At 46.7% G+C, this 13130-nt stretch overlaps 1 protein-coding gene and 2 long non-coding RNA genes across 7 annotated transcripts in view; 1 reads left to right on the forward strand and 2 right to left on the reverse strand.

Annotated features, from left to right (window-relative positions):
• LOC307207544 overlaps positions 1 to 13130 on the forward strand; it is an 18588-nt gene continuing 5458 nt past the window's right edge. Inside the window, exons 1-2 of the long non-coding RNA XR_013834697.1 lie at positions 1 to 849; positions 962 to 1073. This is a non-coding gene — a long non-coding RNA (uncharacterized lncRNA). The remainder of the gene's footprint in view (positions 850 to 961; positions 1074 to 13130) is intronic.
• On the reverse strand, positions 7281 to 8901 carry LOC307207549. The gene is made up of 2 exons (XR_013834707.1): positions 7666 to 8901; positions 7281 to 7601 (listed from the first exon to the last, which is right to left on the reverse strand). It is a non-coding gene; the product is annotated as an uncharacterized lncRNA (long non-coding RNA).
• Positions 10015 to 13130, reverse strand: part of PRDM12 (PR/SET domain 12) — a 21992-nt gene continuing 18876 nt past the window's right edge. For 3 of the 5 annotated variants that reach the window (XM_079961417.1, XM_079961420.1, XM_079961419.1), the window contains 2 exons: positions 11713 to 12149; positions 10015 to 10308 (listed from right to left, as the gene is read on the reverse strand). In XM_079961417.1, the coding sequence (XP_079817543.1) occupies positions 11767 to 12149 (383 nt within the window). In that variant the 3' untranslated portion in view covers positions 10015 to 10308; positions 11713 to 11766. Of the gene's footprint in view, positions 10309 to 11075; positions 12150 to 13130 lie in introns of all 5 variants that reach the window. The other 2 variants (XM_079961418.1, XM_079961421.1) reach the window with 2 other exon arrangements.

A 13130-nucleotide genomic window follows, 5' to 3' on the forward strand; every position in this document is an offset into this window, starting at 1 on the left:
AAGGGCTTGCGCACCATTGTTCAGGGTTCCTTCTCCCTCCTGCGTATGGTGAGTGAGGACCCCGTTGCAACAGTTTAATAAAGATCATGTTTACTAGCTGCTTTGCTTCTCAATATTCTCTAGTTGGCCTCTGTTATTTTCTCCTACAGATAGGGAGCCCACTTAAGGACTCTATATGGGCTCTTGGATACCACATAAGGGAAAAGGAGCAGGGTTTTTTTTTTATAACACCACACTAGGCGGGAACCTAGTTGGGTCCCCCAGGAAGTAGGCAGTTTGAGGGCTGCACACTCACACACAAAATTTGGGAGAAGTTAAAAGCAGTTGGTAGTGGGCATGAATAAGATGGCAGAGGCAGCACCAGTTGTCCCATCTCCCAACCTCAGCCCCAATCTCATTTTCTTCTGAGGCGATCATCATCCAGACAATCTGCCTACTGTGCCTCTTGCATACCCTCCAACATTTCCCCACTGAAAATAGGGATGTCCTAACTAAGCACAAACGGGACATTGTGGGATCAAATCAGAAACCAGGATGGCTTCTGAAAATCCAGGACTGTCCCTGGAAAGTAGGGGCATTTGGAGGGTCTTGCTTCCCCATTCTGAAGGAGGAGCCAGAGTGGTCCAGCTTTAGTGGGGAGGCTGTTGTCAAGGCAACCATGACTCACCCAACCCAGCCTATGTGACATCACTCATTGCTGGTTTCAAAGGCACCAACTGCCACTGATCAGCAGTTGGCAGTGAGGAGCAGGAGTGAAAGAGTGGGCAGTGAGTTTGAAGCCCTGGCCCCCAAGGCAATGATCAGGTCCATTGCTGTGGCCCTCCTCTGCCTCATCCGGACTTCCCAGAGGTGAGCTGGGCAGAGGGAGGGGCTGGTCCAAGGTCACTCTGTGAGCGTGATGGCGGAGGGATGTCTTGAACCCAGGGCTCCAGTTTCTCAACTTCTACCCATTCTCTCCTAGCTTCAAGAGGCTGCGAGAGCTGCTGCAAGAGGAACAAGGTCCACCCCCTGGTCTCCAAGAAATATCCTTATGGGTCACCAGGAGGTGGAAACAGGCAAGTCTGGGGGTCCAGGTGAGCAATTGATCTTTTTTAAAAATATATCTTTATTGCATTTTTTAAAATTACAGAGAAAGCATGGATTAAACATTACATCCAGATATTCAAGAAGAAAAAATACAAAAAGGGGGGGGGGAGAATAAAAAACAGGAAAAAATTAATCAAGTACACAAAATTGTTCAAAGGATACAAACAGTAATTTAACTATTCTATACGCCAGGTTCTCAGAAACAAATACATTTGTTATCCTTCTTTCTTTCTTTACAGTCATTTTCTTTCTGTTCCAGAAAACTAGTTTTAATCCCTGCTATATTAGTTGACTTCCCTCTATTTCCTTGCAGCTTCAATACTTAAGTGACACATATTCTGTATTCATTTATTAAAATCAGTTTTTTCCATTATATCTGTGAGATTAATCTAAGCACAACCAAGTATTGTTTTTGAAACCATACTTTGTCAGGTAGTTTTTGAAGCAATCCCATTCCTTTTTTACCTTGTCGACTGAGTGATCTCTTATGAGTTCTGTCATTTTGGCTAGTTTGAGGTACTCGCACAACTTTAATTGCCACTTGTCTTTTGTTGGTATTAACTCAATTTTCCAGTATTTTGCTGTTAGCACCCTAGCTGCTGTTGTCGCATAAAGAAACACTCTTTTATTTTCATTTGGAATGATTATCGTTAGAATGCCTAATAGGAAAGCTTCCGGTTTCTTTAAAAAAATGTGTTTTAGCATTCTTTTTAGTTCCTCATAGATTATGTCCCAAATTTTTTTGATCTGGGGACATGTCCACCACATGTGAAATAAGCTTCTCCAACACATATTGCTGTTATTTTTCTTTATTTTTGCTAATTTGGATGGGGTCAGGTACCACCTGTAAATCATTTTCATAAAGCTTTTTTTTTATCAGATAGCACGCTGTGAATTTCAAGTCTTTTTTCCATAATTTCCCCCATTTTTCCATCTCAACTGGATAGCCAAAATCGTGTGCCGACTTCACCATCACTTCCTTCACCTCCTCGTCCTGAAGGTTTCTGTTATGTATTAAGATTAGTTGCAGTTCTCACTCAGGGCCACCAGTATGTAAATGAAGGATTGAAAACTGTCGTTCCTGATTGGTTATCTAGTTGTGAGTTGTTACTGTTACAAGTTACTTAGTATTATATAAAGCAACCAGCTAGGCTGCAGTCAGTCTGATTCCAGCAGCAGTTCTAACTGCTGTAATAAAGAGCTGTGAATCCAACAGAGATGTGTCCTTCATTCATCTTTTCCACTATTCAACACTGGTGATGAGGATGGGATAGGATGAAACAAGACACAGCCAGAGCTGAACTGCTGAGGTGAACACTCAAGAGCTGAGATATCGCTGAGGCTAGTGTCCATCCTTCACCATTCAACCGGCACTGGGAAAACATGGCGTCGCTACTGCCTCTACCCCCGTTTTGGCCAGAAACCGAGTCCTGGCAGACTTATATCGTTCGGTTCGAATGCTACCTTGAAGCAAATGCTTTCACCGATTTGACGGACAATTGGAAGAGAGCTCTTTTCCTCACTGTCTACGGCTCAGAAGTTTTCGAGACGACTAGGGCTCTTGTGGCTCCGCTTGTGGTGCAGGCCGCACCCTGGGACACACTGACTAAGAAACTCAAGGGACACTATGCACCCAAGGTGTCCAGAATTTCTGCCCTTCCCGCGTTCCATCATCGAATCCAAACTGAGGGGGAGACAACAAATTCTTATCAGCCCTCAGGAAGGCTGCATACCACTGTGAATTGCGGGACTTGAGCAATGCCCTGCTGGATCGAATCGTGTGCAGTGTGAGGGACGAGAAACTACAGCACCGTTTCCTCGCCAAGTCCAATCTCACTCTCAAACAGGCCATCGAGGAAGCTCAAGCTGCAGAGGCAGCGAAACAATCAACAGCGGAGATCCGCAAGGCCAACAGCCCAACAATTTCAAAGAAGCCAACCACGGTCCACCGTGGAGAGATCAGTGAATCCAAGGGCTGCTCAGACGAAGAGGATGATGTTTGCCCCATCAAGCAGGAATGTGGAAAGGTCAAACGGTAAACGATGGACCAATCAGACTGTGCGGGTTGCAGTGGCAATCCTCCTCGGTCCAAATGCGGTTTCAAGGATGCCATCTGTCACCATTGTTCATGTAAGGGTCATATTGCGAAGGTTTGTTGCTCGTCTATGCCAGCAGATTGACTATTGAGGGAAAACCATGGAAGTCGACATGGGCTCTGCCATGTCCATCGTCTCTTGGAGTACCATCAAAAGGTTGATTCCCAAATTATCTATGAAACAACTGGACTCCACCTACCTGCATTTGAGGGATTATCAGGGAAATAACATTCCGGTTGTAGGTGTGGGCAAGTTCAAAGTGACCTTCAAGGACTTTTTGGGACTGCTGAAGTTAGTCGTGGTCGATGGAAATTGGCCCAGCCTGCTGGGACTGGACTGGTTTGCATCCCTGGGGTTGGAAGTTAAAGGCATCCACAAGTGTTTCACAGTCAGAAATAGACGCCATCGTCACAGAGTTTTCAGAAGTGTTTGATGGAACCTTGGGACAGTATGTGGGGTCGCCCATATCCTTTAACCTTGATCCACTAATCACACCCATCAGATTCAAGCCTTGATGCATACCATTTGCGCTCAAGCCTAAGGTGGATGAACAACTAGACAAGCTGATCTCACAGGGGGTCCTGGAACCCGTAGACAAAACTAAGTGGGAGACTCCCATCATGACGCCCATCAAGCCAGATGGGTCAGTGCGCATCTGAGCTGACTATAAGTGCACGATAAACAAGGCACTCCAACAGCATGAGTACCCCCACCCTGTCGTCCAACACTTACTACACTCACTGGGAGAGGGCAAGGTTTTTGCGAAATTCAACCTTGCTCAGGCATACCAGCAGCTGCTGGTAAATGATGCCACTGCCGAGGCACAGACAATCGCCATGCACTGTGGGGCCTTCCGTTGTCAGCTGCAATTTGGAGTCAGCGTGGCACTGGGAATTTTCCAGAGCTTAATGGAGTGGCTCCTACAGGGTCTGACTGGTGTCGTACCTTACTTTGATGACGTGCTCGTCTCAGTGGGAACAACACAACAGCTTTTTGATCGGCTGCGGGATGTCCTGACCAGGTTCCAAGAAGCAGGTCTCAAAGTAAAGAGAGGGAAATGCCAGATTGCTGTACCACAAGTCAAGTTCCTGGGATACCTGGTTGACAGCTCCGGCATTCACCCCACGGAAGCAAAGATCAAAGCTATACAACAGGCTCCTGAACCACAAAACAAGAAGGACTTGCAGGCCTTTTTAGGTCTATTGAGCTTCTATAACATGTTCCTGCCACACAAAGCGACCATCGCTGAGCCCCTCCATCGACTGCTGGACAAAAAGGCATTGTGGTCATGGGGCCTCCGGGAAGTCGCCACCTTTGCGGCTGTAAAGACACTATTAACGTCAGACTCTGTCCTCGCTCAGTACAACGAGGAGCATCCCCTTGTCCTAGTCTGCAACGCTTCACCTTTCGGTGTCGGGGCCATTCTCAGCCATGTTTTCCCTGATGGTAGAGAGGCTCCCATCGCATACTTTTTGAGAACCTTGTCATCAGCAGAAAGGAACTATAGTCAGCTTGACAAGGAGGCGCTGGCGCTTGTGGCAAGAGTTAAGCGTTTTCACGAATACCTCTATGGCAGAGCTTTCGACCTCATCACAGACTACAAACCTCTTCTGGGTATCCTGGCTGGTGACCGCCCGACCACCCCTCCCCCCGATTTTATCACCACGAATGCTACACTGGACTCTTTTCCTTGCAGCTTATAACTATCGGCTCCTATACCAACCAGGCAAGTTGTCAGGGCACGCCGATGCACTTAGCCGCTGGCCTTTGCCGATGCTGGTTGAAGATCCGGCACCTTCATCAGCAGTACTCCTGATTGAGGAGCTGTCTGCATTTCCTCTGTCAGCAGCTGACGTCGCTCTCCATTCTTCCAAGGATCGCACCATCAGCCGCATTCTCAACTGGGTGTGGAGGGGGTGGCCAAAAGGGCCAACTGATCCGGAGTTCCAGCATTTCACTCAACGGCAGCACGAGCTCTCTGCTCACCAGGGGTGTCTCCTATGGGGAGACTGGGTCATCATTCCAACCAAGCTTCATCAGCAAGTCCTTCATGCACTCCATGTTGGGCACCCGGGAATTGTGCGCATGAAGGCATTGGCACACAGTTTTGTTTGGTGGCTGGGCATGGGCAAGGCCATCGTATCCTGGGTCGAATCGTGCCAGGCATGCCAGGAGTTAAGACCTGATCCATCTATGCATCGTGGGAACTCATGGGAGACCCCAAGGCACCAAGGTCAAGGGTGCATATCGATTTAGTGGGGCCTTTCCCACTAAATCGATTTAGTGGGACACTTTTATGGTGGTAGTGTATGCATATTCTAAATGGTTGGAGGTGGTTTTAATGTCCTCAACCACCTCAGAAGCTGTTATGCCAGTGCTGCAGAGGCTTTTTGCCACACATGGGTTGCCAGATGTTCTCGTATCGGACAATGGAGCCCAATTCACGTCGGGCACATTTGAGCACTACCTCCTTGGCCGGGGCATCTGCCACTCTCTGACAGCCCCATTTCATCCAGCCAGCAACGGTCAGGCAGAGAGAATGGTTCACTCGGCTAAAGAAGCGTTGGCACGTATGGCACAAGAGGACTGGCATGAATGGGTAGCCTAGTACCTGTTTGTACAACACATCATACTGTGCACAACAACAGGCCGGAGCCCAGCCGAACTTTTGATGGGCAGCCGCCTGCGATCTCCTCTCGACCGACTGCACCCAGATTTCGCAGTGACAGATTCCCCAGGCTGTGCTAGCATGCCAAGTGTCTTCATTCTGGAAGAGAAGGTATTTGCCCAGAACTATGCGGGGGAGGTTCTCTGGGTACCAGTTGTGGTGGTTGGGGTTACAGGGCCAAAGTCATATCAGGTGGCTTTGGACTGTGGATGGATATGGCGCCGGAACATTGACCAACTGCACCCCCAGGCTGGGGATTGGGATGGGGGGACAGTGCCTCCGGCAGCCCGGGCAGTACCGCTGAAGTTCAAACAAGTGAGGCTGGGGAGGAAACTCCATCGTACAGCCCATCTGTACCAGAAACCTTACCGCAGTGCAGAGCCTCCGCCGCAGAAGCCGACATAGAAGCCTCCGACCGAGCCATACACCTGCGTCCCCGGGGGGGGGGGGGACGTGCCATTGGGCCCTAGCAGCTTGGCTGCCCCTCCAGTGATACCTCTGCGTTCTACCCGGACCCATATACGTGCAGCCTACCTGAAAGATTGCGCAGTATGAAGTACCTGTAATTCTAATCAAATCCGTGGTTAGCGTATATGGTATATGATTGTAACAATTAAGGATTGGGGGAGCCTAACACCTCATCTAGGTGGGGAGGGGTGTTATGTATTAAGATTAGTTGCAGTTCTCACTCAGGGCCACCAGAAGGATTGAAAACTGTCGCTCCTGTGAATCCAACAGAGCTGTGTCCTTCATCCATATTTTCCACTATTCAACAGTTTCAATCCAATAATAAGCTGTATGTTTTTGATAATATATTTTTATTATTTAATAATAGTTCTTTTCACCCTTTTCAGTGACGGCTTCAGCCTGGTGGAATGCTCTGTCCCATGATACTAGGGCCCTGCAGGACTTGATTTCCTTCCGCAGGGCCTGTAAGACAGAGCTATTCCGCCTGGCCTTCAATTTGAATTAGCCTGAACCTCTATTCCCTTTTCCCTTTCCTCTTGAAACCCTTGAAGAAACCCTTTCTGAGACCCCACATTTAAATTCTTCCCCGGTCTCCTTGCTGGCCCTAGTAGGACCAACTTAGTCAGTTAGCCCTGGTGATCATTCAGTGTCTATTGAGTGGGTCCCCCCCCCATGACTCTGAGTTTTTGAATATTATTGACATCGATGCTGCATTTTATGTTGTATTCTATGCTGTTTTATGCTGTTTTTAAGTCGTATTTTAATCAATGTTTTATAGTTCCTGTTAGCCACCCTGAGCCCAGTTTTTAAACTGAGAAGGGCGGGGTTTAAATAAAAATTTATTATTATTATTATTATTATTATTATTATCCAATATCTTTGTGTCAAATCCATTAATTTTTTTGTCTGATTTAAAAATTTTGTTTACCTGGTAATATTGTGGTAAGTTCACACATGCCTGCTTTAGTTCTTCGTATTTTTTTATTTTAAATTGGTTGTTTTCTTCTTCTAATATTTCCTTGTATGTTAGCCAGTTGATAACCATGTTTTTCTTTTTCACTGCTGTTGCCTCTACCGGTGACAACCACCAAGGGGTTTTGGGTTCCAGTAATTTTTTATTTCTTTCCCATACAGTAAATAGAGATTTCCTTCTTATGTGATTGAGGAATCGTCTATGAATTTTAACTTTATTATATCCCAGATAACTGTGCCAGCCGAACCTATTGTCCCAGACTTTGATGTCTAATATATTTGCATTTTAAAAAACCATCCATTCTTTAAGCCTTCAGGTGAGCAATTGTTCTGTTGCTGAGAGGAAGACGATTGCGAGGTCTGTAAGACTCTGACGATAATGGAGTCTGGAGGAGACTGACCTCTGCTTTGAGGAGACTTGGAGGAAGGCAGAGGTGGTTAATTTGTATTTGACTTTATTTTTGACCTTTTTCCTTTGTTTCACCTGCAGAGTTGCCAGCCCAGGGCCCACTGTTGGAGCTCCACTCTTTGAGGAGGTTCACGGTGGAGCCCTTGGGAAGATGATCTTCATGTGGCCAGGAGAACTTGGGAAGGGTACCTCAGCCTCTACCATCTTTGGCATTTAAAGCCAAGCTCTGGGAGGCAGTGGGGGGGGGGCTGTCCTTGGATAGGACATGCCAACATGCCCCCCAAAGGCACCCTGGGGGCTGGAGAGACCGCCTCTGGTGCCCACAGGTTCACCTTTCGCCCCCACCGAAATCAGGCTTGAAATGAACATCTTTTGGTAGCCAACAGAATAGGGGCAGTTTAGGCTTTGGAGGGTGGGGTGTGGTACCTCCAGGGGTTTCCCATCCCTTAAGTGGCGTTCTCTTCTTTCCCTTTCCCTTCCACCCAGACGGAGTCCTCATCAAAGACCTTGAGTCAGGGGAGAGGGAGATCTTGCCAAGTTAAGTCCGGCCACAAAGAGTGACAACCATGGGTGTAGCCAGGATTTTGGTTAGGGGCGGGGGCTTTCATTTTGGGGCCAGAACCTCAGTTTGCTATGTGTTTTTATTGGTTTTTATTGATAGGGGCAGCTTCCCCCCTGCCCCCCAGCTATGCCTATGGTGACAAGAGACTTCCCAGGCAAGTTCAGATACAAGAATAAGATTGGAGAAAGCTCTTCTCTTTTGGCTCACACCAGGGACCTCTCCCTGCAAATGGCACATGGTTGCTATTTGACATCACAATGAATTTATTTTGTACACATAGGGGTGCCTCCCCACCATGCCAGGATCCTGAGACCCACAGGCATATTTGGCAGGACAGCGCCAAACAAAGGGTCCTGGACCAAAGTATTTTCTGAGATCTTTTTGATAACTGGGCCAACAATTCACCCTTCTCCTTGTCTGGCTCTTTTGAATGTGTATATAACAAGGAACTGATTTTGTATCTGTTGACACTGGCTGGGACCACAACTGCCAAATTTTGGAAGACCTCAGCAGAGCAGATTCCTCGCTCCTTCCCAAAGATGAGACTGTCAAGGCCCTGTGGAGATCGGGATTGGCAACTGGCGTCCCTGGGACCAAACTGCCCTCCTAAGACAAATCAGCTTGTCTAAGCCACAAACATTTCTTGGATTCTCCCTCCTCCCTCCTCCTCCAAAGCCCAACTGCCTTTAACTGTCACACACACCTGTCCCAACTGTCTCCTGCCTGTCACACTCCATCCTCAGCCAATCAGCACGCAGCACACCCCAAGGTTCCATCCTCCTCTCACAGCCCACCCACTGCTCTCACTTTACCTTATATCCCACAAATGTTTCTCTACACAACATTTTACTACATGTCCCTTAATATACAAACACCACACACAAAAACACACACACACACCTGAACTATTTGTGTCTGGCACCTCCTCTTTCCTTGGAAGTTTTTAAACCAAGGATGTATGGCCATTCTATGAGAATGAGGGAGGTGTTAATGGTAAGTTCTGGCATCTCTTTTTCTATAAGAATAGCACTATTTAAGCTATAGTTAAGTTATACTGAAGCAAGGCAGTGGGGAGGTCAGTGTAGTGCAAACTCACCATCAGGAGTGCCAGATAGGTTGCACCAATGTATTTGCACCACATTGCCATCTCACCCGCTACTCAGGTTCGATCCCTGTATGGACCAGCTGCATATTCCTGCATTGCAGGGGTTGGACTAGATGATCCTCAGGGTCCCTTCCAACTCTACAGTGCTATGATTCTTATTTCCAGTAAGCAACTGCGACTCGTGTATAAATGCTTTGGACAAAGGAACAAATCTGTACAATGCCCCTGTAAAGTACGCCGGTATTAATTACCTGCCATTATTCATGGCAGGGAAGCGGTTTTAATCTGGGACTTCGAATCACACCAATTCTAAAAAAATCAAATAATGTAAACTCTGAAGTATCTACATATCTTCCATCGCCAGTAATTTGTGGTGGGTTGTTTTTATTATTATTATTATTTATAATACAAGAGAGAATGAGAGAGGTACAAAGATGTATATACAACTGTGTACATAATACAATCAAATTATATATAATATCAAATAGCGTTTTACACAGATTTATATTTACAATGTTAAAGTGACCAGCATTTCATGGAAGTCGAACACCATTTGTGAGACAACTCTATATATCATCTCCTTACAATAGGAATAGATATCATCATCAATAGGTACTATTACAAAAAAATGTATATTTTACAAAAACAGAACAGAAACAAATGCCTCCTTTATTGGATGCAGAGTTTACAAACAATCTTGATTGCCATGGAGAGAGAAAGAGGACTGAGATGGAGAGAGGTTCAGTCAGAGTAGACAATACTGATGGACAAATAGTTTGATTTGTTCTAAAGTTATGTTCCTACTTCACAGTCCATCTGTGATGGGAGCAGTTAGCCTGGGATTATAGTGGTGCTGAAACTCTTGTCAATAGCTGATCCATAAGAATTTCACCAGAGGTCAAAGAGAGTATTAAGCTTTTCAGTGGAGATAACAATTCACATCTACGGCAGAAAGCAACAGGGGTCAACTGGAATTCAGAGCTGCAGAAGGTGTGAAGAGTCCAAGAGCCCAGAACCCTGTCCAGTTCACCAATCATGAAGTCCCCCACCCCAACCAACTACCTGTTAAGTACTCCAGAGCTCAATTCAGAAACCTGGGATTGAATTCTACTACAGGATAATGGAGTGCAGGTGCCTGTAAGTGTGTGGGCAGGTATTGTCGGATCCAGAAGAGAAGTGGGATCACTTGATAACTACCACCAAACCTCTAGAATAGCCATGTGTGGTATGTGGTGGCCTCAGGATACCTCTGGACTCCATCTCCCATCAGCCTCTGCAGCAAGGATGGCAGGGCTAGCCCAAGATGTGGTGACACCTGAAGCTGACTCCAAAATGGCACCCCTCCCTGCCAAGGAAGAAGGGGGGAGGGAAGATCTACTTCAGGAACAAGGGAGGGGGGGAGAAATATTGACATTGGGATCTGCTTAAAATTCCTGACACCCGCAAAGTTGTGAGCTTTCTTTAGGAAGACCCCAAAATTGTTGAGCTTTTTTGAGGAAACCTAACCCAATAATAGTGATTTTAAGCTTTTTGAGCTGTTTCCGCTGCTTTTTCCATTGTGTTGCCCTACATCCTGGTTTTCTCTGACATTTTAACGATTTGGCAAAATTTCCCCCCCCCCCAACGCCATTTTTACACCTGCAAACCAGGACATGCCAGGAATTTTCCTGACATATGGCAAGTCTAGATCTGCTGCCATAAGATCTCACCTTGCCTAGCTCTGGAGGATGACCAACAGTTAAGGATAATGGAGTCCAGCAACATGTCGTTCGCTATTCCTGCTTTAAACTTAAGAATGATGTGAAGAAGTGCTTATTCCTCTACCATTTACTTTTCTCTCCATTTTTGCCATGGCTTCATCTTACACTCAGCCTCTTATCTCGTCCCCAGAAATATATCTAACTTGGATGCCTGAGTCAATGGGCAAAATAGGGAGGACCATACAGGCCTCACATCATGAACAAGAAACCAAGATGGTGGAAATCACCCAAGGAACTTGGATGGAAATATTGAAATACTAAAATAAAAAATTAAGAGAGTCCCCCACCTAGTTCTCACACTTAGGAATAATGAGACTTTGCCAGAGCAGAATCCCCTCATCATTCCCGACCAGACCATAAGGTCCATTAATCCCTCCCCAGTGCTCTGTTTCTGACAGTGGGCAGCCAAAGGCTGCTGGGAATCTTGAAAGCAGGGCCCAGAGGCCCCGCCCTGCCCCCCCTTCTCTTGTTCAGATGGTAGACGTGTGCCTGAAGATGGAAGTTCCATTTGCCAAGCCCCACTAGAAGCCGCTGCTGGATGGGTCCACCACAAAAATCCCCCTGCCCCTTTCCCCTGCGCGCTCACCAATGGCTTGGTGCCCACCAGTTCACGGCAGTGCCAGGGGGCTTCCTCCCGACCTCACAGCACCATGGTGGGGATGTGGTGAGCAAGGGAGGTGGGGTGCGGCACAGGCAGGGCCGGCGAATGCGACTGCAGGGAGCCGTTGGGGGGCCGGTGCCTGGCACTCTTCTGGTGGGCCCGCAGGCCAGCCAGCTGGGAATAGGCACTTTGGCAGACCTGGCACTTGTAAGGGCGCTCGCCGGTGTGGAGCCGGACGTGGTTGCGGAGGGTGGAGGACTGGCTGAAGCGGCGGTTGCAGAAGCGGCAGACAAAGGGCTTGTCCAGGGTGTGGATGCGCATGTGGGAGCGCAGGTTGCTGCGGGAGTTGAATCCGCGGTGGCAGATGACGCAGCGCATGCGGCCAGTGGAACTGGCACCTGCTTCAGCTGCGTGGAAGTCCTCTGCAAGGGCAAGAGGGAGAGGTTTAGGTTATTTCCAGCAACAAACCCCACTCCCAAACAAAACATCATTTTATACACTTAGGCTTCATCTGTAACTATATATTTAAAATAGTTTCATACCGCTTTTTAAACACTTCCCCCAAAGAATCCTGGGAGCTGTAGTTTGTTCAGGGCGCTGTTATTTCCCTCCCAGAGCTACAGTTCCCAGAGGAATTGTTTAAACCAGGCATAGGCAAACTCGGCCCTGCAGATGTTTTGAGACTACAATTCACATCACCCCTGACCACTGGTCCTGTTAGCTAGGGATGATGGGAGTTGTAGTCCCAAAACATCTGGAGGGCCGAGTTTGCCTATGCCTGGTTTAAACCACCGTGATAGCTGCAGCTCTGTGAGGGGAGTAGATATTATTTCATTCGGGTTGTGACTTTCTAGATAAAATCTGGTGAATAAGAATGCCTTTTCAGGGGATAAAAAGGTTTTACAGTGCAGTCCTACATGTTATGTACTCAGAAGGCTGGTGAGAGTGAACAATTAATTTTAATTATTATTATTACAAGTTACACACCACTTGACTGTAAAAAAAATATATCCCCAAAATTGTTTACAAAAAGAATAAAATAATTCAATAATCAGTAAAAAAAATAGTTAAAATCAATTATTTAAAACTTTTTTAAAAAACAATAAATAAGCTAAAAGCCACTTCTTTGTGTCTGGGTAGGCTTCCCTAAACAAAAATGGTTTTAACAGGTGCTGAAAAGAATACAGTGAAAGCACCTGCTTGTTCTCACTAAGCAGGGAGTTCCAAAGTGTGGGTGCTGCCACACTAAAAGATCTGATTTCTTACAAATCTGGAATGAGTATTATGTGGCTCCTGTAACAGGGCCTGTTCTGCAGATTGAAGCAGTTGAATGGGCCTACTTGTGACCTTGCAGGTAAGCTGGGTGCAAGCTGCTAAGGGCTTTATATACTAATAGTAACACC

Source organism: Podarcis cretensis (genome assembly GCF_951804945.1).
Source record: "Podarcis cretensis genome assembly, chromosome: Z".
Lineage (NCBI taxonomy): Eukaryota > Metazoa > Chordata > Lepidosauria > Squamata > Lacertidae > Podarcis > Podarcis cretensis.